Source organism: Gymnoscopelus braueri (assembly GCF_963280865.1).
Source record: "Gymnoscopelus braueri genome assembly, chromosome: 2".
Taxonomy (NCBI): domain Eukaryota; kingdom Metazoa; phylum Chordata; class Actinopteri; order Myctophiformes; family Myctophidae; genus Gymnoscopelus; species Gymnoscopelus braueri.
Window position 1 is genome coordinate 16288728 of NC_137604.1, and position 24989 is coordinate 16313716.

At 41.5% G+C, this 24989-nt stretch overlaps 2 protein-coding genes across 2 annotated transcripts; one reads left to right on the top strand and one right to left on the bottom strand.

Moving 5' to 3' along the window:
• Window positions 1-260: 260 nt before the first annotated feature.
• LOC308074524 (uncharacterized protein) lies at window positions 261-10547 on the bottom strand. Its single transcript, XM_080413996.1, has 6 exons — window positions 10417-10547; window positions 4074-4164; window positions 3137-3247; window positions 2809-2865; window positions 1751-1945; window positions 261-1024 (listed from the first exon to the last, which is right to left on the bottom strand). Coding segments are annotated over exons 1-6 (564 nt in total). The 5' UTR covers window positions 10419-10547; the 3' UTR covers window positions 261-916.
• Window positions 10548-10833: 286 nt separating this feature from the next.
• Window positions 10834-21040, top strand: LOC308074517 (membrane-spanning 4-domains subfamily A member 12-like). Its single transcript, XM_080413985.1, has 7 exons — window positions 10834-10982; window positions 11914-12076; window positions 12614-12724; window positions 15160-15216; window positions 15778-15924; window positions 16675-16791; window positions 19392-21040. The coding sequence occupies exons 2-7, from the start codon at window positions 11954-11956 to the stop codon at window positions 19449-19451; spliced, it is 615 nt and encodes a 204-aa protein (XP_080270111.1). The 5' UTR covers window positions 10834-10982; window positions 11914-11953; the 3' UTR covers window positions 19452-21040.
• The last annotated feature ends 3949 nt before the right edge of the window (window positions 21041-24989 follow it).

A 24989-nucleotide genomic window follows, 5' to 3' on the forward strand; every position in this document is an offset into this window, starting at 1 on the left:
ATGACCCAATTTGATTGTTCGTGTGGCCTAGCAATACAATTAAAAAAGTAAACATTTACATTCACTGAATACACACACATAAACATGTGTTTAGCTGTCATATTGTCATAGCATCAACAGCTCAGCAAAAAGTCATTTTGAGTGATGCAATTCATTTAAATACACAAACCATAGTCCCCAGTAGAGGGCCATACTGGAACTATAGACATTTGACTTGAGATTTAAAATAATATAGTACACACCATTTCCATTGTTAAAGGAGTAGTTCACCCCAAAAATGACTTATTTTCTATCAATTACACACCCTATGAAGCATTGAATTTGTGTAGATTTAATGTATCCAGTAGGAGACACAAAGGAGATTATTTGTGTCTCCTACCGGAGAGACCGCCGGTCATCAAATTATTGGCTTAGGAATGCGATAAAAGTTAAAACAACTCCATGAATTCAATGCTTCATGGGGTGTTTAATTGATAGAAAATAAGTCATTTTTGGGGTGAACTACTACTTTAACCAGTTACTTAGTTGAACCTAGTCCTCCAGGGCCCTGTACTTGGCCCTTCCTCCCCCCCCCCTAGTTCAAGCCCACAATGCTACAATGCCCACATGACACATTGTGGGCTTCTAGATCTGCTGTTTTTGCTGAATGTTATTTTCGCCAAATGTCCGCATATTATGATGACTAGAATCGGGACACTAGGGTTAATTTGGTTAAGCCCTATATACTTTGTCGTACAACAAATAGCTCAAATAACCAATTGTGAGTTTGTAGATCAGCTATTTTAGCTATTTTTGAACTAAAATATAAATGCCCAAAATAGGGACGCCAGGGTTCATGTGGTTAAAATGAACCACAACGACCACCGTGGGGAGGTGTGTTCATTTGGGTCTGTTGTTGTGTGTTGTTGTTCTGTTATCAGTTTGCTCTGAGTGCTTTGAGAGCGGAGACAGAAACGAGGGAGTGCAGGACAACAGCCAGTATGTCGTAGACCAGCAGCAGCACTGTCACACACCAGACCATGGACTGCAGGAGAGAAGGAATGACATGTATTTACAATAATATAATTATATTTACAGTAGAATAGTATAGAACAGTGGTTCTCAATGTTTATATTTATTAATTGTTTAGCTCTGGACCACGAGCATATTTTGAACAATGCCGAAGACCCACCCCACCTCCCCCACAACATATGTTGTCTGTTATCTGTATATTTAGAATATAACAAGGCATGACACAGTCATTTCTAATTTAGTTTTATTTTATTAATTTGAACATTAATGATCTGAAAGACAGATTTATACTTAGTTGCACGCCGGTGTCGCACACCGAAAATAGCAGATCTACAAGCTCATAATGTATTTGTGAGTTGTAGATCTTTGGTGTGTGACACTGCACGCCACAAGGTATACCCTTAATCATTATTTTATTTCAAGTTTTTTTTCATCCACTATTAAATGAACTAAATTAAAGATCTTAAATTTGATGGATCATTTAAACATTATTGCTAAATATGGCAGGTTATTTAATTATTTTTATTTATTTATTTATTTTCTCGCCATGGACCACCTGTATAGCCTGGTAAAGCCCCTCCCTCCGGAAAATCGCATAATAAATTACAAATGAGATTTCTGGAGGGAGGGTTTACCAGGCTACTGTAATTATGCCATGGACCGCTAGTTGTGTGTGGACCACTGTTTGAGAAACAGTGATAAAGAATGCCATTGGCTTAATATACACATAAACACTGACCTTCATGACCTCCATGGGACATTTGAAATGATTGATTGATTGATGATAATCGTTGTGATACTCATCAGCAATGTCACGAGAACGACCTTCACAGTTCTCTGCCACCCCAATGGAACTGATCGAATAAGAGTAGAGACATAAGGCCACCAGCGCCCCCAGCAGGCCAGCCACGTTAATGACAGCGCATCCCCGAAGCTGAGGGAATAACAGAACAGAGACAGATGGATACATAACATTGTGGAATGCTAATCATATAAGTGGGTTTGAAAAAGGCTAATTTCCGATTAGACTAGACGTGCAACCAGGGCCGGAGTAGTATGGTGCTATATGGTGCCCCAGGGCGACCTCAAGTTGAAGTGGTCCCCCCCTGCTCCCTGGGGCGGAGATATGGCTTGAGGCTGGGGGAGGTCGGCCGTGTGCGCCGAAATCGTGCACTCACGCGGAAAATTTCGATTTTTTTTACGGATTTTGTTAGTTTCTTTCCGGTTTTTGGTTTACTTCATTTCAGTTTTAGGGTGAGGGTTAGGGTTATGTTATTTCATTCTTATTTGAAAATAGATATATTTTTTTTGGTGCCTCCCATTGGCTGGTGCCCCAGGGCACTCGCCCCCTACGGCCTACGGGTAATCCGGCCCTGCGTGCAACACTTCAAACTCGAAAAATTAATCGATTATGACAAATTAAAAAAAAATGCAAAAATAACAGAGCTACAAAAAAAAAGCATATTTATTGAAATAGCAGGGCTACAAGCTCACAATGTGACACGTTGTAAATGTCACAGGCTTGGTAGCCTTGCGTAGCCAGACGATCAGAGATTTCCGCGTATACTGACACATCTGGGGAAATCTAAATAATATATTTAAATAAGCTAGAACAGTAGTCTTTGAATTGGTTACACAATGCTTCTTTTTTTGTTCTGTTTTTTTTCAAATTGTTTACACACCCAGTTTTAGCCCATTCGTGGAATTCATTCATTTGTCACCAGTTGTATCAGTTGGTAGAGATCTTTGATTGCCTGGCTATGTAAGACTGCATTGTTTTGTTATACATGGACTTACCAGCTGTCTGCTGGGAGACTTTTCACTGGCCATGGTGAGTGATCCTGCCGCCACAATCTGCAATAGGAAAGAGAACATGGCATATGATATCAGTCCCATTGGGCACAGTTGTGCTGTAATGGTTGTTTTCCCAAATCATAGCCTGTATTTAGGTTATTCAAAACATACTATAGCTTTAATATAAGTCTGTGACACGTTATGAGCTTGTAGATCAGCTAATTTGGCGCATGACATCTGCACGTAGCTAAATATAACTCGGGCTTAAGAGTAACAAAGGGGCTAATGCAAGAAAGAAAGCTAGAAAGGAAAGGTAGAATAGAACACATACAAGAGCTCCTACAACTAGTGGCAGTTGGAAGAGTTTGGGTAAACTGGAATCCAGGTAGTAGAGACAAGCTGTCAATAGGAGCTGAAACAGTCCCAACAGGATGGTCACCACCTACACACACACACACACACACACACACACACACACACACACACACACACACACACACACACACACACACACACACACACACACACACACACACACACACACACACACACACACACACACAAATTGATCGTATCATTGTATGTATTTATTATTGATTAAATATGTCTGTATGTCTCTGCTACCTCCCGAACATGTGGCACTCAGTTTACACTCACATTTGCAGACAATGAAAGACAATAAGCTTACAAAATAAGAGATATTTTGAGTTTTGCAGATACTACAAATACATGTTTATGTTTACATTTTTGTCAATAAAAACATGAATGAATCCAGGCAGATTAATGTGAAAGGTAATGCATGATCAATGAATCAATGTGGTCATTGGTCTCCACCTTGTGGCCGCAGCTTGGTAAGACACATGGGAGTCTGAGAATGCCTTGTGTATCCTGTCTCTGCCCTAAGTTCCCTCAACGTCCCTGTCTCTACACTCTACTCCATCTAAATAAAACAGCAAAAGAGACAGAAAGACACATGCCAGTCTGAGGTAGAGTATATATACCCACTTCTTACATTCTGTATCAGAATTGCAATGAAGTACTACTTCAGTTTAAAGGACAGGAGTGATGGTTCATGTGAATGCTCTACCAATCTGTTCCCAAGAAAGAATAATCCCTAGATTTGATGACTCCTGATGACTTTAACCGTGATTGTTGCATAAAACCATGTACTGCTTAAGCCTTACGCCAACCTTGCACTATGTAAGTAGCTCTGGTCGTCTGGATGACTGACTGACTGGTTGACTGTCTGGCTGGTATATTGAACTCACCGCGACAGCCTCAGGGTCAAACAAGGGGAAGAAACGATGTAATCTGGGTCCAACTGCTGCCTCTGGCCCCGCCCCTGCCGACGACATGTCCCTGAAAAAAAAAAAAGAATTAATTTACAATCACATACATAGCATAATAGTATAGTATACTGCAGCATAATGGAATAGTATAGTGTAAGGGTATGAATATAGTAGGCTAGTAATAGCCCAGTAGTTCTCAATGTTGGGTCCAGGGGCCCCCCGGGTCCTTGAGGGGGTTCCAGTTTAAACACATAAGCCCTTCTTTATTGTATGGGTATTTGAAAATAGCTGATCTACAAGCTCACAACGCATTGTGATGCGACAAGTTGTGAGCTTGTAGATGGGCTATTTTCAAACAATCTTGAAACATGTTGACACATCTTCTCTTATGGGGGTCTCTGTCACAAAATGTTTTCAAACGGGGTCAGCAGCAGAATACATTATCAATTTGGGGATCCTTGACATGAGAATGTTTGAGAACCACTGGTATAGCCTAATAGTACAGAGTAGCATAATGTTGTAATGTAGTATAGTCAAGTCAAGATAAGTTTATTTATATAGCACGTTTAAAAACAACAGCAGTTGACCCAAAGTGCTTTCCAAAAGACCAATAACAGCATATTGACCGCAGTCCATGTACGTACAAAGCAATAACAAAGCCTATAATCATAAACCGAAAAGCACAGAAAACAACAAGCTATTTTTAATAGAAACAAAGTTGGGTCTTTATATTGGATTTAAAACGATCGATGGTGGGGCTCGCTTCATTGTGCGATGGGCGATTATTCCAAAGTTGAGGTGCAGCTACGGAGAAAGCCCCGTCACCTTTGGCTTTGAGCCGTGTTATGGGAAATGAAAGGAGTTTATGAGTGGATGATCTAAGTAACCTTGGGGCAGGAAGTGGGGTTAACAGATGGGAAATGTATGGAGGAGCTAGACCAATAAGAGCTTTAAAACAGTAAACATTTTAAATCAATTCAAAACTGGTAACCACTGCAGTTGGGCCAAAACGATATAGCATAGCCTAATAGTACAGTATATTGTTATACTGTATTAAAGTGATATTGTTATAATGTATTTAAGTGATTATAGTGTAACTATAATGATGTTTTATTTTATTTGTAACACACTTTATATTTGAACCAAATCTCAAAGTGCTACATATCAAACAAAAACTAAAATAATAATAATAATAATAATAAAACAGTGAAATGAATAAAATTCAGATCAAAGGTCAGCTATAGTCCATCTAGGCAAATGCCTTGTTAAATGCCTTGTTAAAAATAAAGGTTTTTAGGGACCAGTCGAAATTTACATAAGGGGGGGCATGGAGGAAATGTATGTGCCCTGATCTAAAATGCCATGACCCTCCCTTTGACAAAAAAAAAAATTCAATGACCCTCCCCAAGTGATTACAAAAAAAAGAGTAGGCCTAACCCTCCCCGCCTAGAAGTGTCACGATATATTGTGTCACGATATAGCCTATCGTGGTATTAAAATGTGATGATAGGTATTGTCATGATGTCATACTGTATCGTAATATTTGTTTTATTGTTTTTTTTATAAAAAAAAACACTTTCTTTTTTTTTGCCGGTGAAAGTTAGGAGTTTTTACTGTATGATATGAAATGTAAAGCTTATCATAATCATAGTAATTATTAATCATGTCCTCCATCATATTCAAGGTATTTTGGAGAGAAAAATACTCCAGTCAGTCACTTTCAGTTTAAAGCACTGCAGAGGGGAGGTGTTGTGTGTCAGCTGATGCTCGTTGACGCTCGTTAATGTGACATGCATCTGCACTCTCAAATAGGCCTACATCTAATCTAAGATTGTATTATACTGTATCTGGTATTATAGATTTTTTTTAGCTGTTGGAAATAACTAGGCTGCACTTGGTTGGTAAAGTCCAGATGACAAAAATATGAGGTTTGTGGAATTTATAGTTATGCAGTCTTATATTATATTATATTTGTTATATTAGTGTCTATCTGTCCTCTGAAACAATGGGTTTATAGTTAGTGAGAACTTCACTTCTCCATTAAGCTTGCACAAATGTATTTATTTGTGTGTACAAAGCACTTTGTAATTGTTTCTAACTTGCTTTATAACGTTATTTATAAGATGATGGCCAATGTTGATGATACATGAGAAAAGAACATTAATAATATATCATATCGATATCATGCCCAACATCATGTATCGTATTGTGAAATTCTTGACACCCCTAACCCTCCCCATCAAATACAACATGACATTTAAAACTGATATGTCCAATGTTTTGCTTTCCACATTGATTAGAACATTGCTGTAGTGTAGTCAGTCTTGCTAAATGCACAGTGTATCTGTAGTAGTGGTAGCAGAATGGATAGTGTTCTCATCTTACATGTGGGAAACCCATTGAATCCTGGTCAGATTGAAGAAAGTTGAATATTTGGTAACCAGTAGTTTAAAACTTTTGTCACTCTGCCCTTTTAATTATCAACTACAGTGACTACAACTACACTGTTGCCTACATAAAACAAATTAGGCTATCAATTATGGCCTGATGCTTCTGGTTTTACTAGTGGAGCTAGGCATCTATACACAACTGTCCATATAGATCCACATTAATCACATGCACAGAATTACTTCAAATGATTATGAATATCCAGTTATAGTAGGCCTATTTATAATGCATCTCTCCAATAACGCCTGTTGAAGTTTTGCTTAATTGTTCAACCACCATCGTTAAGACGCTGAATAGATTTGACTGGGTCGTTCACACTCGCTGTGCGTTGATGGCTTGTTAACGACCGTCATTGATTCTAAATAGACAAGGTGTTACTTGATTTGAATTCTTTGTATCCTTTGAAATGGAGAGGGGTCATTGACCACTGTTCTGCTGTACTAAAAAGGTATATAAAAACGGACTATTTTATCAATTCAAAATTGCATGACCCTCCCTTGGATTCAAAGTAAAATTAGCTGACCCTCCCTTGGACCAAAATTAGAAAGGCATGACCCTCCCCTATTTTCCTCCATGCCCCCCCTTATGTAAATTTCGACTGGTCCCTTAGCCCCCTTTTCTGTACCTGCCTGTATAATAGTATATGTGTACTGTAATGCGATATAGTGCACCAAAGTGTTCCCAGGAAGTGAGAGTTTAAAAAGCAGTTGTGATTGTAATGGATGCTAGATAATGTGCACGATGATGCAACTGAGGGCAGCAGCATTGAAATAGAAACAGACACATGAACAGACAAACAGCCTGCCAAACCACACAACACAACACAACACAACACACTACACAAAACTTAACAGAGCAACGGACTGCATGAAGCCACATAAAATTAAGTGGTGGTGTGTGTGTATGTAAGTGTGTGTGGGTGCGCGTGCGTGTGTGTACTCAATACGTTTAAGTGTGCTCATGAGTGATTTATACCTAGTTGCTCGCCAGTGTCACGCACCGAAAACTGCAGATCTACAGTGTAGATCTGCTGTTGTCTGTGCACGACACCCACGCACAATTAAGCATAACTCAGGAATAAGTGAGTGAAGGGGGAAAGGAGATTGTGAAACAGAGGGGGTGTGTGTGTGTGTGTGTGTGTGTGTGTGTGTGTGTGTGTGTGTGTGTGTGTGTGTGTGTGTGTGTGTGTGTGTGTGTGTGTGTGTGTGTGTGTGTGTGTGTGTGTGTGTGTGTGTGTGTGTGTGTGTGTGTGTGTGTGTGTGTTCGCGCGCGAGAGAGAAAGAGAGCATTAGTTCATGAAAAACACATGTCCGAATCCCCCCGAGGAAACGATGGAATGCTGCTGGATGGGAAACAGATGTGCGGAGGAAAAAGACAGGGCCGAGGAGGAGGAACAACCGTGAGACAGTGAAATCGATAAATGATGTTCAGAGGAAGTGGAGAGCTTTTATTCAAATCAGGGTGGTTTATTAGTCAAACGGTAAACAAAAGAAACTTTGTGTAGCCTATTGGGAAAACAAGAGTAACCAAGTATAGGGCCAGTCCTGATGAATTTGTTCACTATAGAGGGTTTTAGTGTGTGTTTTTCAACCAGTCAGTGGGAACTCCAAAGTGGGTTATGAAATGTTTTGACAGGCTCTCAGACAAACAACAGCTTCAATAGAGGGGAATTGTGTTATTTGATAGGCTATTTTGACTATAGTGGTCAGTGGTTCTCAACCTTTTCTGGATCAGATATCAAAAGCATTTGCTTTTGTTATTACACAAGAGGTCCTATAACACCCATCTGACCACTTAACACGACAACAGTCAAGTGGTCAGATGGGTGGGCCGCGTGCATGTTTATTTTAATGATCAAACAATCGAATATGTTCCGGCCTGGATAAATAACTATACTTTAAGTTCATATTTTTCGGTATCACAAAGACATTTTTTTCCAAGGTAAAAATAAAAAAACATTAAACATTATATTTGTATATTATCATAAAAATCTTAGTGTTTTGCCAATTAGTTGGGGTCCCACTTGCAATACCCTCACGGCCCACCAGTGGTCCCCGCCCCACAGGTTGAGAATCAATGCTTTAGTGGTCAGTGTGGGTACCAGCAGTGCAAGGCCAGGTTGACAGCTCCAGCAGGGGGCGCCATTCTTCAGTACTTGAATCTGGAATGACCTGTAGCCTACTAGTCCAGTGGACCCACAGTTTTTGGCCCATTAGGGCCACACAGACCACTATAACTCTAATAGTGTACAAAATAATGGTTCCATCTGTACACTCTTACAGACCTGTAGGGGTCCATTTGGTTCCTATACTAACAATCAACAATTCAGCTGGGGGACCCCTTGGAACCCCCTCAACTTGAAGGGGTTACAAGGGGGGCCCCGGCTAAGGCTGCAGGGCCTCAAAGACCCCTGCAGGTCACTAGACCCCACTTTGAGAACCACTGGACACCATTGAATAGTAGCCTAAATCCTTTACGTAACCAAATATATTTCACCAAAAAAAAATTACATGAAAATACGTCATGATGCAACACCTTGTGAACTTGATCAGTCAATGTTTGAAGATTTTTGAAAATAATGAGGGGGGGGGAAATCACGTATAGTATCATGCAAGGACGCCATGTTGAAAGTGAGTTATTGGGAATCATGCACAAACAATGCTATAAAACATGTTTGGTAACTAATCAAATGGGTTTTAAGGTTGAGTTATGCAAGACCCCTGAACCATTCTTTAGCAGCATTTGAGCATTTTAGCAGCATTTGAATGAATAAAAGGTTATAGACATCGGTCTGACATTCTTTTATCAAGGCATTAATAGCCTATAGCCTGTAGGTAACCTTTTCCAACAGTATGTTTAAATATGGTAACCGGAACACTGGGCCCCTGAGAACATGGGCACGATTTAAAAAAAATACTTAATGATTTTATATTAATTTTCTGCCAATGAGGGGGCAAATACATATCATATGTATTTTTGTTATTACATTTTAGGCCCAATATTTCCACAAATGCTACAAATTGCTACAAAACCTGTGACAGTCAGTCATTTTGGGGATAAACAAGAAGTTGAAGCCAAGGTCTGATAATAATGTAGGCTACCGTGCATGTTAAATTAATCATGCATACTTTATATTATTTCCAACCATTGTCCAAAGAATATTATTCTTTAATCTTTTTTACATTTTGAAAAAAAAAAAGAAGAAAAAAAAGACAATTTAATGTGCCCACAACAAGGTTTAGGTGCCCCCTGGACCTGTATCCATATAACTATCACATGATGTGATTGACATCTGACTGTCTGCAGTGGTTTAATGGAGATGGACTCCATTGAGACTTTTAGAGGCTGTGGCGGTCGGGTAGGACACCCTAGCCTACTGGTTGTCAGGTAGGCTGTATGAAGCTTATAAGCACAATAACGGGATGACAACATGCATGAGGTAGGCTAGTTGCTTTCTCACACGGTATAGACCTGAGTTAAAATCTCGAGAAGTTTGCCTAAACAGTTACGGATTGCAGGTTTAAGGTGTAATAGTCCATTTACACGCCATATAGTGTGCGACAGTGTCGCGTGGCCTGAAACTGGTCTATATCTAGCCTAACTGATCATCGATCAGGCTGTAAAGTAAACTATCCGACCGTGTCCAAAGTGATGGTAGAAGAACCCCCGTCTCGTCTCTTTCTCTAGGCCTATAAAACAACCAATCTATAGATGCTGCTGCCAGTATGTTAACAAAGAATAAATAATGATTTGCATTATAACCGTTTCAATCATTAGCCTGCCCTAGAATCTCGGTCTATGCAGAACAACAATGTCCAATCAACATTTCAATCGAAAATGATTATTAGGCTATTAAAAATCTGGTACTACTTACATGAAGGGGAAAAAAAAAAACGTTTTTAAAAGTATGCAGAAATCTTTGGCGCAAACAGGGTGTCTCCTTCACACATCAAAGTAGCCTACTCCTCCGTTACCGTGCGTGAGATCAACTTTTTTGCTGTAATATCCCGTAAACCAAAAAGCAAAGGAACGAGGGAGGACCGTCCACTCCACACGGATGGGTTTGGTTTTCACCTCCTGGCGCTCCGCCGAGCGCGCCGTGCGTTGATCCATGCGCTCCATGAAAGCGCACGGTGGCAAAACGAGCGCACCTTTAGAATAGAGATCAGCGCTACTTTTCTGACTCGCGCGCGCGCACGCACGCAGACAAACGCAAACAAAGTAAAGAGTCATTTTACAGCAACACACACACACACACACACACACACACACACACACACACACACACACACACACACACACACACACTCGCAGGAGTAGGACAAGGACCTGGAGGTTGTGAAATCTAACCAGATCTCAAGGAGTGGCCCGTCCTATAGCCTATGTATAGCATTGTATGGTCACTTCTACCACTGTTGGACTGGTCAGGAGGAGAAAGAGGTAGGATGATCAGCTATTCTTCTTATTAACAACCCCGGAGTCCCGATTTTATGGGCAACATTTTCAAAAAAAGAAATAGCGACAATAGCACATCTGCAAGCTCACGACATGTTGAACTTATATAAGTCTTTTATTTTTGCTATTCATCCACGACTAAGTAAGTCGGAGAGGGGCAGTGGTTGATACCGTGCATGTTATTTATGTCGTTTGTGCATGCGTTCAGTGGGTAGGACACGATGGTGAAACTATTAGAACCCTGTATATTCTCTGTCGAACATTACAAAGAGGAATGTGTCCTGGTGGGACTTTTTTTTTGGGGGGGTTATCATTTTGCATCAATAGCATTTCTTTTATCAGATCCCATTATAAAGATTGGATAAAACTAGTGATCCCACAAGAGAAATGCACTTATTTGACACATGGCGTATAGGCAGGCAAATAATCTATATGAAACACACACACACGACAACACACACGCACATGCACATTCACGCACGCACGCACACACAAATAAATATATAAACACATAAATAAGTAAAGTAACTTTGGATAGTGGTTCTCAAAGTGGGGTCCGGAGACCCTCAGGGTTCCTTGGGGAGGTTCCAGGGGGACCCCACCCAAAGTAGTTAATATGGCATCAAAATCAGTTTAACCACTTGTCCACTTTAAACCTATAGATCTACGAGCTTGCAGATCTAAAAAAAAAAAATAAAAATCTTGAATAAATATGGATAATTATTTTTAACATTTTAACAACACAAATGTTGTATTGGGGGTCCCTGGCACAAAACTGTACGTAGCATGATCATTAAGTAGGGTGTTGATTTACGAAAAAACACAAACAGTTAGAATATGGAGATAGGAGGTTTCTGCCCGACAGCGACGATATTCTATGATGTATAAAGTGACTGACAGTATGTGTGTCTCCAAGACGCTGAGAAGGCCCTGGGGGTATTTGGAGCGAGGCCACCATGGTGTCAGTGGCCAGGGACCTGTCGGTGCGAGTCATCGAGGACGAGAACGCTGGCAAGCTCAGTGACCGACAGGAAGCCCTGAGGGCCAGTGTCCGGAAGGGAGACCCCAAAGCCCTGGGGGTGAGCCGTGTGTGCGTGTGTGTGTGTGTGTGTGTGTGTGTGTGTGTGTGTGTGTGTGTGTGTGTGTGTGTGTGTGTGTGTGTGTGTGTGTGTGTTGGGAGAAGATCCTTTTGGAGGATATCTTCCTTTTATAGTGTCCCTGTTTTGTGCATGTTATTATAGGTAGAAATGTTTTACACATTTTCACACATTTCTTCCAGCTTGTATATATTCCGCTATTCGTCGGGATAATTTGTTTCTTCCTTTTAAACACACTGCAACTACCATTACTACTACACCCACCAACAGTATACTCCTAATATCATAATAATATTATGATATGGTGATTGTCGTGACTATTTCAAATCATATTATTATTTGAATAGTCATGACAATCACCATTGTTTCTTTTCCCTCCATTGAACCTGTATACGACCATGGTGTCCACCAGTGGTGTAGTCATATCCTGTAGATGATAATTGGTAATATGGAGCCCACCGACACGAAAATGTGCGCATGCATGATTGAATTGAGTGGTTTGTGTATCTGTATCTTTAGGTGACCCAGGTGATGCTGGGGGTGATGGTCATCCTCTACTCCATTCCTCTCCACTGCACTGAGTTCACGGAGGTGGTCACCCTGGGAGTACCGTGGTGGAGCGGCCTGTCGGTGGGTGAGCCCTGCGGAACACACCAGTCAAATCAAAGTCATGCTTCCTCGCCTCCTTCCGTCCTCCGGCGTGACCCGGGAATCGTTTGCGTCCCAGAGCTTAAAGGGATAGTTCACCCCCAAAATGACTTTTTTCCTATCGATTAGTCACCACATGGAGACTTTTGCTGACCGGCAGTGGTTCCAGGAGTAGGAGACTCCTCTGTGTCTCCTACCGAAACCGCTGCCTACTATCGATAGAAAAAAGGTCATCTTTGGGGGTGAACTATCCCTTTAACCACTGAAACCCTCTAAACTTGGTAAACTGGACCTGAGTTGGCTCTGTACTTGGACCGCTCCCCCCCCCCCCCCCCCGTCTGCACCAAATCTCTTTGCCAAAAATAGCCGATATAACAAGCGACACGTTGTGAGCCTGTAGTTCGGCTATTTTTGTGCTGATGTTCCCTCCAGAATATGGAGGTTCAGGTGTTTCATTCGCTTTTAGGGAGCCGAGAGTGAGGAGATAGGAGGCTCTCCAAGCCGCTTGGAACGAGGATCAGAGGGGATACATCAAGTCTTTTGTGGGACTTTAATCGGAATGCGTGATGATTGTCCTCCTCCACATGACAACCCCCGGGGCTCTGGAGTGGTCCAGAGATCCAGATGTGTGACACGTCATAAGTCATTGCTGTCGCTTCCAAATGACGCTGACTTAGCCTTAAAGTGAACCTGATCGATTCCTCTGTCCTCGTCTATGAGCCTAAGACACGAGGAAACGACGCAAGTGGAGAACATGCGGATGGAAGTTTTAGTATTGGGATGAGAGAGACCCAGTTCAAAATCAATATAGCCCCAAGTGTGTAACTTTGACATAGTACAGTATGCCAAGTTAACATCAGTTCAGTTCAGACCAGTTCAACGTTATTGTCATGTGTATAGACCCCTTAACACTGATAAGAACCAGTATGCGCGCGCAGGCCGGCACCAAATGAAACCCATTCTGTCATGTCTCACTAGGACGCGCCTCACTAGCCAAAACACAAGAGGAGGTTGAATGTACTGAAACCAGCGCACCCCGAAACAATATGTTGGGAATTGATTGCATGAAACAATCACCTGTGTGTCCAGTCTCAATGTTGGTAAACAAATAATTGGTCTATTATACTACGATCTGTGCTTTAACACAAAGTATACATACACCATCCCAAAACCAACAAAAAATACCTACTTAGACTGTATATACAATACACTACAGTATGTATACATCAAGTGAAACATCCCAAATGTCTTCCCAACATCTTTGTTTGCACAATGCTAATAATTAAAGACTGCTATGCAGCAAATGTATCAGACCAGACCCATTGGTTCATTATTTGGCTCCTATGTAGAGTAGACCAATACAATGCTTTGATATAAATATTTCCAGTAGCACTTAATCTTCATGTGATCAGCATTTAAAGTACCAGTGGTCTGATATGTCTAGCCCAGGGGTCTTGGTCTTCAAAGTTTTTCAGGTCATGGACCCCTTAGCTGAGACAGAGATGAAGAAGGGACCCTCCCACTACATATTACTTTTTCATAGATAGCTTCATAGACTTGTTTGTCATCAGTGTATGTTGGATTTATGTTCATTTGTATTTTCAGACATTAACCACTTAAACTATCAATACTTAGAAAACCTGAGCTTTCACTCTGTACTTGGTCCGCTCTTTTTTATCTCCACTCTAAACCTCTTTACTGAAAATAGCAGATCTACAAGCTCACAACGGCTGTGAGCTTGTAGATCTGCTATTTGTGGCTAAAGTTCTCAGAATAGGGATGCTAGAGTTGAAGTGATTAATGTAAAAAAAAATCCTATCACACAAAGATTTGTAGTAACTCTGAGGACCCCCTAGCGGTCCTGGACCCCCTGTTGAAGACCCCTGGTCTAGCCCATTGACATACGACTCGCTGTATACTTGACATTTTTCCAAAGCATACCCTGGCTTGCTGGATTTTCTAGAAAGCCTTTGGATTCCATTTAATTTCAGCACCTGAAACGTGTAACTTCAAAGTAACGTTATTGTTAGCACAGATTGATTTGTAAAGTCTAGCTGAAAATAGTCTCCGGCCAAAAGATTGATTTACAAATGTCATTCACAGACGTGTGATTTATTAACCACACAATGATGTTTAGCCAACAAACGCGGGATCTAAAAATGAACAATTAACAGGAAAATGTTGTATGTTTATATATGATATAGATAGCTGTAATAATATATACTGTAATATATACTGTATATAGGGCACACAAGATTACAATACTTTAAAATTATTATTCAGGACAATGTAGAGAGACAAAAAGGTTAGAGAGGAGGAAAGACATGCACCAGTGGTCCAGGTCCAATGGATCCAGAAACAGTGGGATTATGTTGATCAGCTACCAATGCTCTGCTCTAACATTTGTTTATCTACAGTTCATCGCAGCAGGAGTGGCTGCCATCATATTGGACAAATACTGCAGCAGGAAAACTGTGAGTTTGAACACGCACGCACCCAAGCGCACGCACGCACGCACGCACGCACGCACGCACGCACGCACGCACGCACGCACGCACGCACGCACGCACGCACGCACGCACGCACGCACGCACGCACGCACGCACGCACGCACGCACGCACGCACGCACACACACACACACACACACACACACACACACACACACACACACACATATATTTACTGTATGCCCATCACCTACTTTATGACCCTTACCATTACCAGTGGTTATCCAACATTCAAGGACCCCCAAATTGATATATATTTGTCTGTGGACCCCCATCTGAAAAGAGTTTGTGCCAGGGACCCCCGTAAGAGCAATAGCAAAATAGCAGATCTATACCTTTACGCTTGTGAGGCTTGTAGATCAGAATATCAAATAGGGCTGCCTTTAAACTGTTTCTCATTTTGCTGGGGACCCCCTGGAACCTCCAAAAGGACCCTTGGGGGGTCGCCGGACTCCACTCTGATAACCACTGCTGCTACTGTCATTCCAACATGTGACGGTTTGACATTGAACTGTCCTTGTGGTCAGTTGGGAGTGTGTCTGGTGGTCAGCGTGGTGTCCGTGGCCCTGGCGGTCCTGGCGTTGATCATCTACTCCGTGGACCTGGGGAAAAACGCTGAGTCGCCGTGTGTCAAGACGGAGCACGACACCTGTGATGAGAAACACCACGCCGTGGCAAGTAGACACGCTCACACACACACCACACTGTTCCCAAACACCACACTGTCACCAAACACTGTCACCTAACACTGTCACCTAACACTGTCACCTAACACTGTCACCTAACACTGTCACCTAACACTGTCACCTAACACCACGCCGTGGCAAGTAGACACGCTCACACACCACACACTGTTCCCAAACACCACACTGTCACCTAACACCACACGTGGCAAGTAGCGACGCTCATGCTGCGTTCACGCTGGCAGATACAAAAGAAAAGATACAAAGCTACGCAGCATATTTGTATCTTTCAAGCTTAAGTTGAAACCAGCTCAACGTTTTTGTAGCTTTGCAGCTGCTGTAGCTTATGTAGCAGCTACAAATGTCGGATGCATCTTTGTATCTTCATGTCTTCACCTTCCATTGAAAAAGAATGGTAGCCTGTATCTTTGTAGCTGCCAGTGTGAACGCAGCATCACACACCAAACACTGTCCACAAACACCAAACACCACATCGTGGCAAGTACTGTACAGATGCTCACACAGCAAACACTGTCACCAAACATCCCACCGTGGTAAGTACAGTCGCTCAAACATGTGCATTATAAAGCACAGCGGCCCCCAAAAAATGACACTATCACTCTTTCATGAATATTATGAAATACTAAACCTCTGTGACAGGTTATGTGACAGAGAATGTGCGTGCGTGCATGCATGCGTCTGTAAGTAACACGAGGCCTGTGTCTCTCCTGTCTTCTCCAGAGGCTGAGCAGAGGAGTGAAGTCCTCTCTGCTTCTCTTCACGTTGGTGCAGACTGCCATCTCCTCCGTCCTCTGCTATCTCCTCCACCGAGAGAGACGGAGCTTTGGAGACTACGCTGTAAGAAAACACTGCACTGCACTGCACACTTATATTAACCACTAAAAGGTAGGACAAGGGGGGTATTTTCTTGTTAAAATAAGTGTTAAATACCTCTATATTCTGATAGTACTCATAGAGTGTTTGTTCAGTAACATGTGTCTCCCCGTCTCCAGCTCTTTAATAAACAGAAAAGAGAAAATAATACAAGTTTATCCAATGAGGAGAGAGAACTCATACAGGATACAGGATAAACAAGTGAAATTGGAATGACACAAAGAAATGAGTAGACAAAGTTGGAACCGGAACACTATACATTTGAAGCCGATGAAGGGGTACTCTTTTCTGATTGGCTGGAATTGGCAACCCACCTTAAAAGGTATTTACTGATTATTAAAGAGCTGGAGAGCTGGGAAGACCCATGTTACGTAACAATATATAATGATTATTATCAGAATATAGAGCTTTAGCCTTTTAACAAAAAACCTTCTTTTAACCGAAGAATATCCCTTACCCTACCATTAAACCCTATGTACTTTCAACACAAGTAATGTTCTACTTAAGTAATATTCAAGTGGAGTAACAGTACTTCTAATTGAGTTGGACATTCTAGTACTTATCTACCCCGTAATAAGGTCTATTACTGTGAGACGGAGCTACCGGTGCAGTTAGTGGTGTTAACTGAAGTCTGCACTGCTTCATTTGAAGCAAATTGGGAATTGCAAAGCCCTTCAGTTTCATCATCCATGTCAATATTTCACATAGTAACATGACAATGTGTCACTTTCAGACGCCTTTTTTAAGTTAAAATACAGCTGCTGTTAATTTCCAACACAGCTGCTGTGCATGAGTTGCTGTTAGCACGTCCTCAACACTCACACAAGTTTTACAGAAACACGATGAATGTTATCCATAATTCAGTGATGCCCAACCTGTGGGCTGGGGCCCAATCGAGGGCAATGGGGATACTGCAAGTGGACCCCTAAATAATTGGCAACACATTTATTTTAATGATATAAAATGTATATGAAAAAAAATAAGTTTTCCTTTAAAACCTTGAAGAAAATATTTTCATTTTGATACCGATAAATGGGAACTTAAAGTATACTACATCAGTTCCATTGATCCAAGCTGGAACCCAATCGATTGATTGATCATTAAAATAAACATGCTCTGAAATGCATGCGGCCCACCCATTTGGCTGCCATGTTAAGTGGCCAGGTGGGTGGGCCGCGAATGCTTCTGAGATTTCTTAAGTGGGCCCTGATCCAGAAAAGGTTTTGGAACCACTGCACCAACTGAATGCTTCATCTGTGTTCACATTGACACAAGGGTGCCTGCGCCCAAAGCAGGTTTTTCCAAAGCTGGAGCTTTTTCCGTGACTAGATCCAATATCATCAAACAGGCAATCCTAATCGAGAGCTCTTAATCATAACAATGACCACATTGTTTTAATCAATAAGAAGAAACAGTGTGTTTCCCTTGTTTATGGTTTTCTCTGGGCTGATATTAGTCTGCTTGTGCAGATTGAACACAACTGCTGTGTTGTGAAATGATGTTTCTGTCATGGTAACATGACACTAGTCTGACTGCAGCGTGATTCAGTCTGTGTGGGTGGCAGTCATCTTACACTTACTGGCCAAACTTGGGGTCTTATCCCTTATTTGGAACAGCTGCACTATTAAAATACTAACAACTAGACGCCTTGGAGGAAAAACAAAATGTATTCTTTTCACCTATTTATGCCAATTACACACGCCAAGAAGCCTTGAATCCTTGCTTGTGTCGCATTACTTCACCCGTTAATGAAGGAGAAAAGAATGAAGAAAGAAATTGAGCTCAGCTGGGGCTGCCATGGCATTTACAGTCCACACTAAAGTAGACCAAACACAGCGCCAATCACCCCAATCTGCTATGCAGGGACGCGTTAAGACTCAAAGAGGCCCCTGGGCTTATTATCATTTAGGCTGAGGGGCCTACACTGTATATATTTTAGCGTTAATATACATTTTAGTAAATTGCTGATGGGTCCTACTTCCACGTTGCTATCCGCATACAGCGAAGGCCAAAGCTCCATAAGCAACGTTATCGATGTTAGCGCATAAAGCTCACGTTAGCGCGTTAGCTGGTGCTTTGTTCACAAACTGCACACTTAATTCACTATCCATACACATACAAATTAAAGTAAAGTACAGATACTTAAAAAAAAAATCTTAAGTACAGTACTCAAGTAAATGTACTTGGTTACTGTCCACCACTGAATAACAACATGGGTGCTCGGATGGCACAGGGGGGGTAAAGTACCTGCCCTCCACCACAGAGTCACACAGGGAGGAGTAGGAGGAGTAGGGTGGAGGAGCCATGTCCTCCCGTCGGGGGCTCCTCACTGGCAGGTAAGCCAGTAGGGTGAAACAGCAGTGGCAAGTAGTGGGAAGGAATTCATTGGCATAATGACTCAATTTGGAGAAAAAAGGGGTGAACATAATAATAATAATATTAATAATAATAATAATAATGACATCATGGCTTCTCTCCCCTACTGTTTTCTGTCTGTCTGTCTGTCTGTCTGTCTCTCTCTCTCTCTCTCTCTCTCTCTCTCTCTCTCTCTCTCTCTCTCGTAGACTCTCATTCCAAATGCTCCAGCGACCCCCACCACACTCACGCCCCCTGACCTGAACTGAACCATCACTGGACGACGATGATTTTGTCCCCCCTCAATCTTGTCATTGTATGTTTTATTAGTAAATGTGGGTCAATATTCAGTTTGGACTCTGAGCAGCGCTCCTACGCCTGCCTCCTGATGGTACATGCAGTATCAGTGTGTTGGAGCTCGCTCTGGTTTCAATCCGCATTTCTTTGGATTGCAAGTGGAATCCTGAGGCAATGGAATATCAGTGCGTTCACTGTATGACAGAACGAGAAAGGATGGCTTATGCCCGAGGAATATTTTGTCGCACGACGGTGTCCCGCGGCAGAAAGAGTCGATCTGCAAGCTCACAACGAGTCGCATCGTGATGCATTGTGATCTTGCAGGTCAGCTCATTTCGCCGCAGGACACCATGACACGATGGAGTGTATATACAGTACGAGTACATAAGGCATATCGTCCCTGAAGGTCAGAATGAATGGTGAATGAGCTATGGATGGATGGATGGATGGGAAAAGTAAATGAGCAAGGATGGAAAAACAAACAACTGAATACACGAGCCAACAAACCAATGTGAATGGGGAGGAGGATGACATGATAGGATGGAATGAGCATGCATGCATGTACAGAAAAATCCAGTTATTTTCAACAAGCAGGCATTTATTGCCTTTTCCACCAGAAAGGTTTGCAAACCGCACTAGCAGTGTAACAGTTAATCGAACTAATCGATTATAAAAAAATAAATAAACGATAATCAATCATTTATCCGCTGCTGGTGCAAAGATCATGCACACACGATACAAAAGCAGAAAGTTGTTGCTGTGGGCCGAGTTTGACATTGATGGTATCTCTTTCACTTTGTTATGCCAGGACATATTTTTCATATTTGAAAACACAGCCCTCATTATTATCACAAACCGCTCATGAGAAAATAGCGTAACCTTCTGAAATGTTTCAGAATTTGAAATCAACCAAGACAACATCTGACTCTGTTGATTCTACAATTCACTTTGTACATTTGCAGTTTAGATCGTCATGTTTGGATAGATGGTTTTATGATTTTCATTTCAAGGAAATTTGTTGACATGCATTAGGCCACGGACCCCCTATATTGATACAATCATGTATCTGTGGGACCCCAATATACACTGTAAAATCCCAAGTGTTTCATTTAACTCCATAAGGGCCCATAAGGGTCAGTTTGGTTCCATTTGTACGCTGTCGCAGTTATAGACTTGTTAAGGTCAACATGGTTCCTCACTATAAGTCATTTAGCTGGGGACCCCCTGGAACCCCCTCAAGGACCCCTGAGGGATGCTACATCCCTCTAACCTCTGGGGGCCACCCTGCCTCAACTTTATAAACATATAAGAAAATCATTTATAATTTGCACAGTGTTAGCCTCAAAAGATATGCACAGCAATTTTGTACTAATTCCTTCATATATTTGTATATTTTTTACTAAATAAAATCTATCTTATGTATATATTAAAACCATAATCATGCATTTTGTTGGGTTCCCACCGCTTTTTGTCTCCGCCAGGCCAGATGGCCAAAGGCCGGAGACTGTTTTTGTTCCTGCCCATCCGTGTATGTGTCTTTGTGTACAGATACTCAAAACATTTTGTTACAGTAAAAGTAAAAATAAAGTACAGTACTAAAGTAATGTAGGCCTATTAGTTACTATCCGCCACTGCTTAAAGTGCACCGTGATGTAAGCAACACAGCTGCAGCTTATCAAATGAATAATGCATGGGTGTGTTAGATTTAGGTTGACTAATGGTCTATGCTTGCACACCGGCACACCCTAGCTCTGGTCCATAGCATTAGAAGGAGTTCTCCTTAATGCTATGGTATACTCTCGAGCCGTTGCGCGCATACCCCTGCGCAGCCTCTGGTCTTTAGTAAAAATAAAACTAGCCTGCCATGTTTTTTTTTCTTCTTTTTTAACCTAACTCTAGAAAAACAAGACTCTAGCTGGAGAGCCCTCACTCGATGTCGCAAAAAACTAAACTTCAAACCTCCCAAGACAAACTGATACGGCTACTACTCGGCCTCAAGCCCATGACCCACCTATACTCCAACTCACTTTGCTATAGTTTGGGATGGTTCAGGGTAGAAGACAGGGTTATGTAAACATCAATGGTACTGGTATTTAAGATACTCAGAGGACCAGTGCCCACATACCTGTGTAACTACAGGGGTGACACCCACAGTCACAACACCAGAGGGAACGCCTACGATCTGGTACCCCCCCCCAAATGTAACACAAACATGGGCAAAAACTAACTTTACTCTTCTACCACGGATTTGAACCCGCTTTCCTGTGCAAGTGCTGACATTTTTTACCAGTGAGCTGATATAGAGACTGCCTGCTTGCTCAGGGGATAAATTGAATCTTGACCATCAGGTCAAAATTCGTGTCAGATCCTGTGTCTCGGTGAGACGTGACCTTTGACACAATCTAAATGTCTCAATAGAAGAGCACGGATAAAAAAATATAACCACCCCAGTTGTCTAAGGTAGGCTATATTAATGAATGATAATGCTAGTGAATTTATTTATATAGCGCTTTTCCAAACAAGGTTACAATGTGCTTTACATATAAAAGGGCAGCATAATAACCACACAGGTTAAAACAACATACATAAAAGCAACACATATAATCAATAGGTCACATGATTACAGCAATTAATAATGAAGAAAGAGCAATTAAAAGCTGATAATATGAAACCCAAAAGCACAAGGCAAAACATCTAAGAAAAGGCCTTAACATAATGGTAGGTTTTTAGAAGTGATTTAAAAGAAGACACGGATCTTGCTAGCCTCAGCTCTATGGGCAGGGCATTCCAAAGCGTGGGCGCCCGGAATGTGAAAGCCCGATTGCCCCGGGTGACGAAATTAGACTTAGGGACTGTAAGGAGAGCCGTACCCGTGGATCTAAGGCGGCGCCCAGGTACATAGGGGGCCAGCAAGTCTTTGATGTAGCTGGGGGCCAGTCCCTGTCGGGCTTTAAAAGTTATAAGTAAAATCTTAAAATCTATTCTGAATCTAACAGGTAACCAGTGAAGTGCAGCTAGGGTGGGTGTAATGTGATCGCGTTTCTTAGTGTTTGTTAGTAGTCTTGCAGCTGAATTCTGTACCAGTTGGAGGCGGGAAATGGCTTTTTTACAGAGGCCAGAGTATGAAGAGTTACAAAAGTCCAAACGTGATGAAATGACTGCGTGAATTACCGATTGATTGATTTTTTCTTTATTAAAGTGTCATGCTTCCAAAGGAAGCCCAGCCCATATGGACTTACAGGACACTAGTTACCTTTTCAAGGTCTGCTGGTGATATAAAGGGTTTAATTCTGGCAATGTTTCATAGCTGGAAATAACATGTCTGAACGACGCGTGTGACTTGTGGGTTAAAAGAAAGGTCTGAGTCAAAAATCACACCCAGGTTGCGGGCTGTATGCTTGACATTAGACGATAAGCTACTAAGCTCTGACTGGAGTGACAATGTGGAGTTACGGGGACCAAAAATAATTATTTCAGTTTTTGTCATATTGTATGAACATACTCTACCATACAGATTAGACACACATTTTATTCATTATGAAAAGGTTACATAGTGCAGTTTTAATTTTATATACAACTCTGCCACCAAAATGTGGAATGCTCTGACATCATCCATAAAAGGATGTGAAACACTGGCCTCTTTCAAAAATGTCTCGAAAAAGTGTCAGAAAATTACAAGTAAAGATAGATATTAAATCCCCTTGATATGAGGAAACATCTCTGCTGTCAGGCAGAAACCAGCTATGTCCAAAATATTAACTTTTCAGAAAAAGAAAAAATACTTGAACGTGTCCTTATATTATCATCCCTTTACCCAAATACAACTCAAGTGGAGTTAGGTGGTTTGGGGCGCTTTTTTAATTACTTTTCATTGGTTCAACATTTCTAAAACCCACACACAGACATAAAGGGTGTTCAATAGCACTGATTTATTAAAATAATTAAAAAGTAGAAAAATTTAGATTTCTGCCCGACAGCAACGATATACACTGCCACTCCATTTTTCAAATTTTCTCCTCTGTAAATATAGCTATGTGTATTTTTTGATGACATGTATAAATGTGTTAATATTTTATGCTCTATTGATGAATTGAATACGAGCACAATGGAAACAAATCCCCGGGACTTTTTTGTGTCATCCTTTTAGCCCAAGTGTTACTGTACTTTTGTGCTGTTAGATCTTTGACTAATAAAGTATTCAATCAATCAATCAATCAATCAATCAATCAATCAATCAATCAATCCTAACTACAAAATCAGCCTATAGGGCTTTAAGTATGGTTAGATTTTAAAATGAATCAACAGTAACCATGATCACTCTGTCTTTATTGTGACTTCATTGATCATTCCATGCCTGGAAAATGCTATATTCCATAATCCATAACTTTGAATTTGTATTTGTATTTGAATGACTGTTTGAACCCTGTGAGTGTGCAGAGAATGAGTTGATGTCTGTTGCACTTATCCTTGCCATTGTGCACACTGCTCCGCCTCCAACACAACAAGAGTTACACAAGACTGGAACAGCAGCCACTGCACTGTGTGTGTGCGTGCGTGCGTGCGTGCGTGCGTACAAGCTTTCCCAGGCTTGAAAGGCACAGTATGAAGTAAGGATTGCAAAAAAGGGAGTATGCATCCAAGACCACTAGATGAAAAAAGAAGAAAAGGAAAGAAGAAACTGCAGGAAAACACATCAGAGACACATGGTCAAGGTCAGGTTTTGTTCCTGTAATAGAAGAGTAGGACCAAAGTGAATTATTGCTCTGAAGATTTCACTTTTTGACATCTCCGCCTATAATAAGGCCTTATATAAAAGGCTGGCGATTCAAAATATAACCAAATATTGGCATCCTGGTGGGATGTAGGGACACTACCTATAGACCATCTGTGCAAGTATGATGTAAAAACATCCAGCAGGTAGACCACCACAAAGGATTGACTTGGAACTCCCTCTTTCAGGGTAGGCGTTCTTTTGTGGTGTGGTGAATCACTGAATGGATACCTTTCATGACTTTTGCAGTAGTTTAACTTTTGCAAGTTAAACTTGTGACAATCCATTTCATGAAGGGGACATCTTAAAGATATGATTAAACAATGTCACGTTCTGTTCTACCCGGGTAGGGGTAGCCTATGTCCTATGTGGGGAGTTTGGTTCCTGCACTAATATTAGGCCAAGTGGGGATTCCGTCTTGGAAGAGCAGTAGAGGATTGGTCTCCCATGTGGGAGATCTGGGTTCAAATCCTGGCTAGGACATGAAACTCGGAGCTTTTACATTTGCATACTAAAAACACACCCATCTGCTCTGTTCTGTGTGTGTTTGTGCGTGCGTGCGTGCATGTGACAGCTCCACATGGGTTATTGTACTTTAAAAGACAATCTCGGGAGGCCAGACAAATCTGGAACTATATGCAATCTAATAGCTGTTCTTCCTTTACCAAACATACCAAACCACTGTTGTCTTGATGCTAAAATTTACATGTGAGCATTTCTGACAGGCGTGACAGCATTG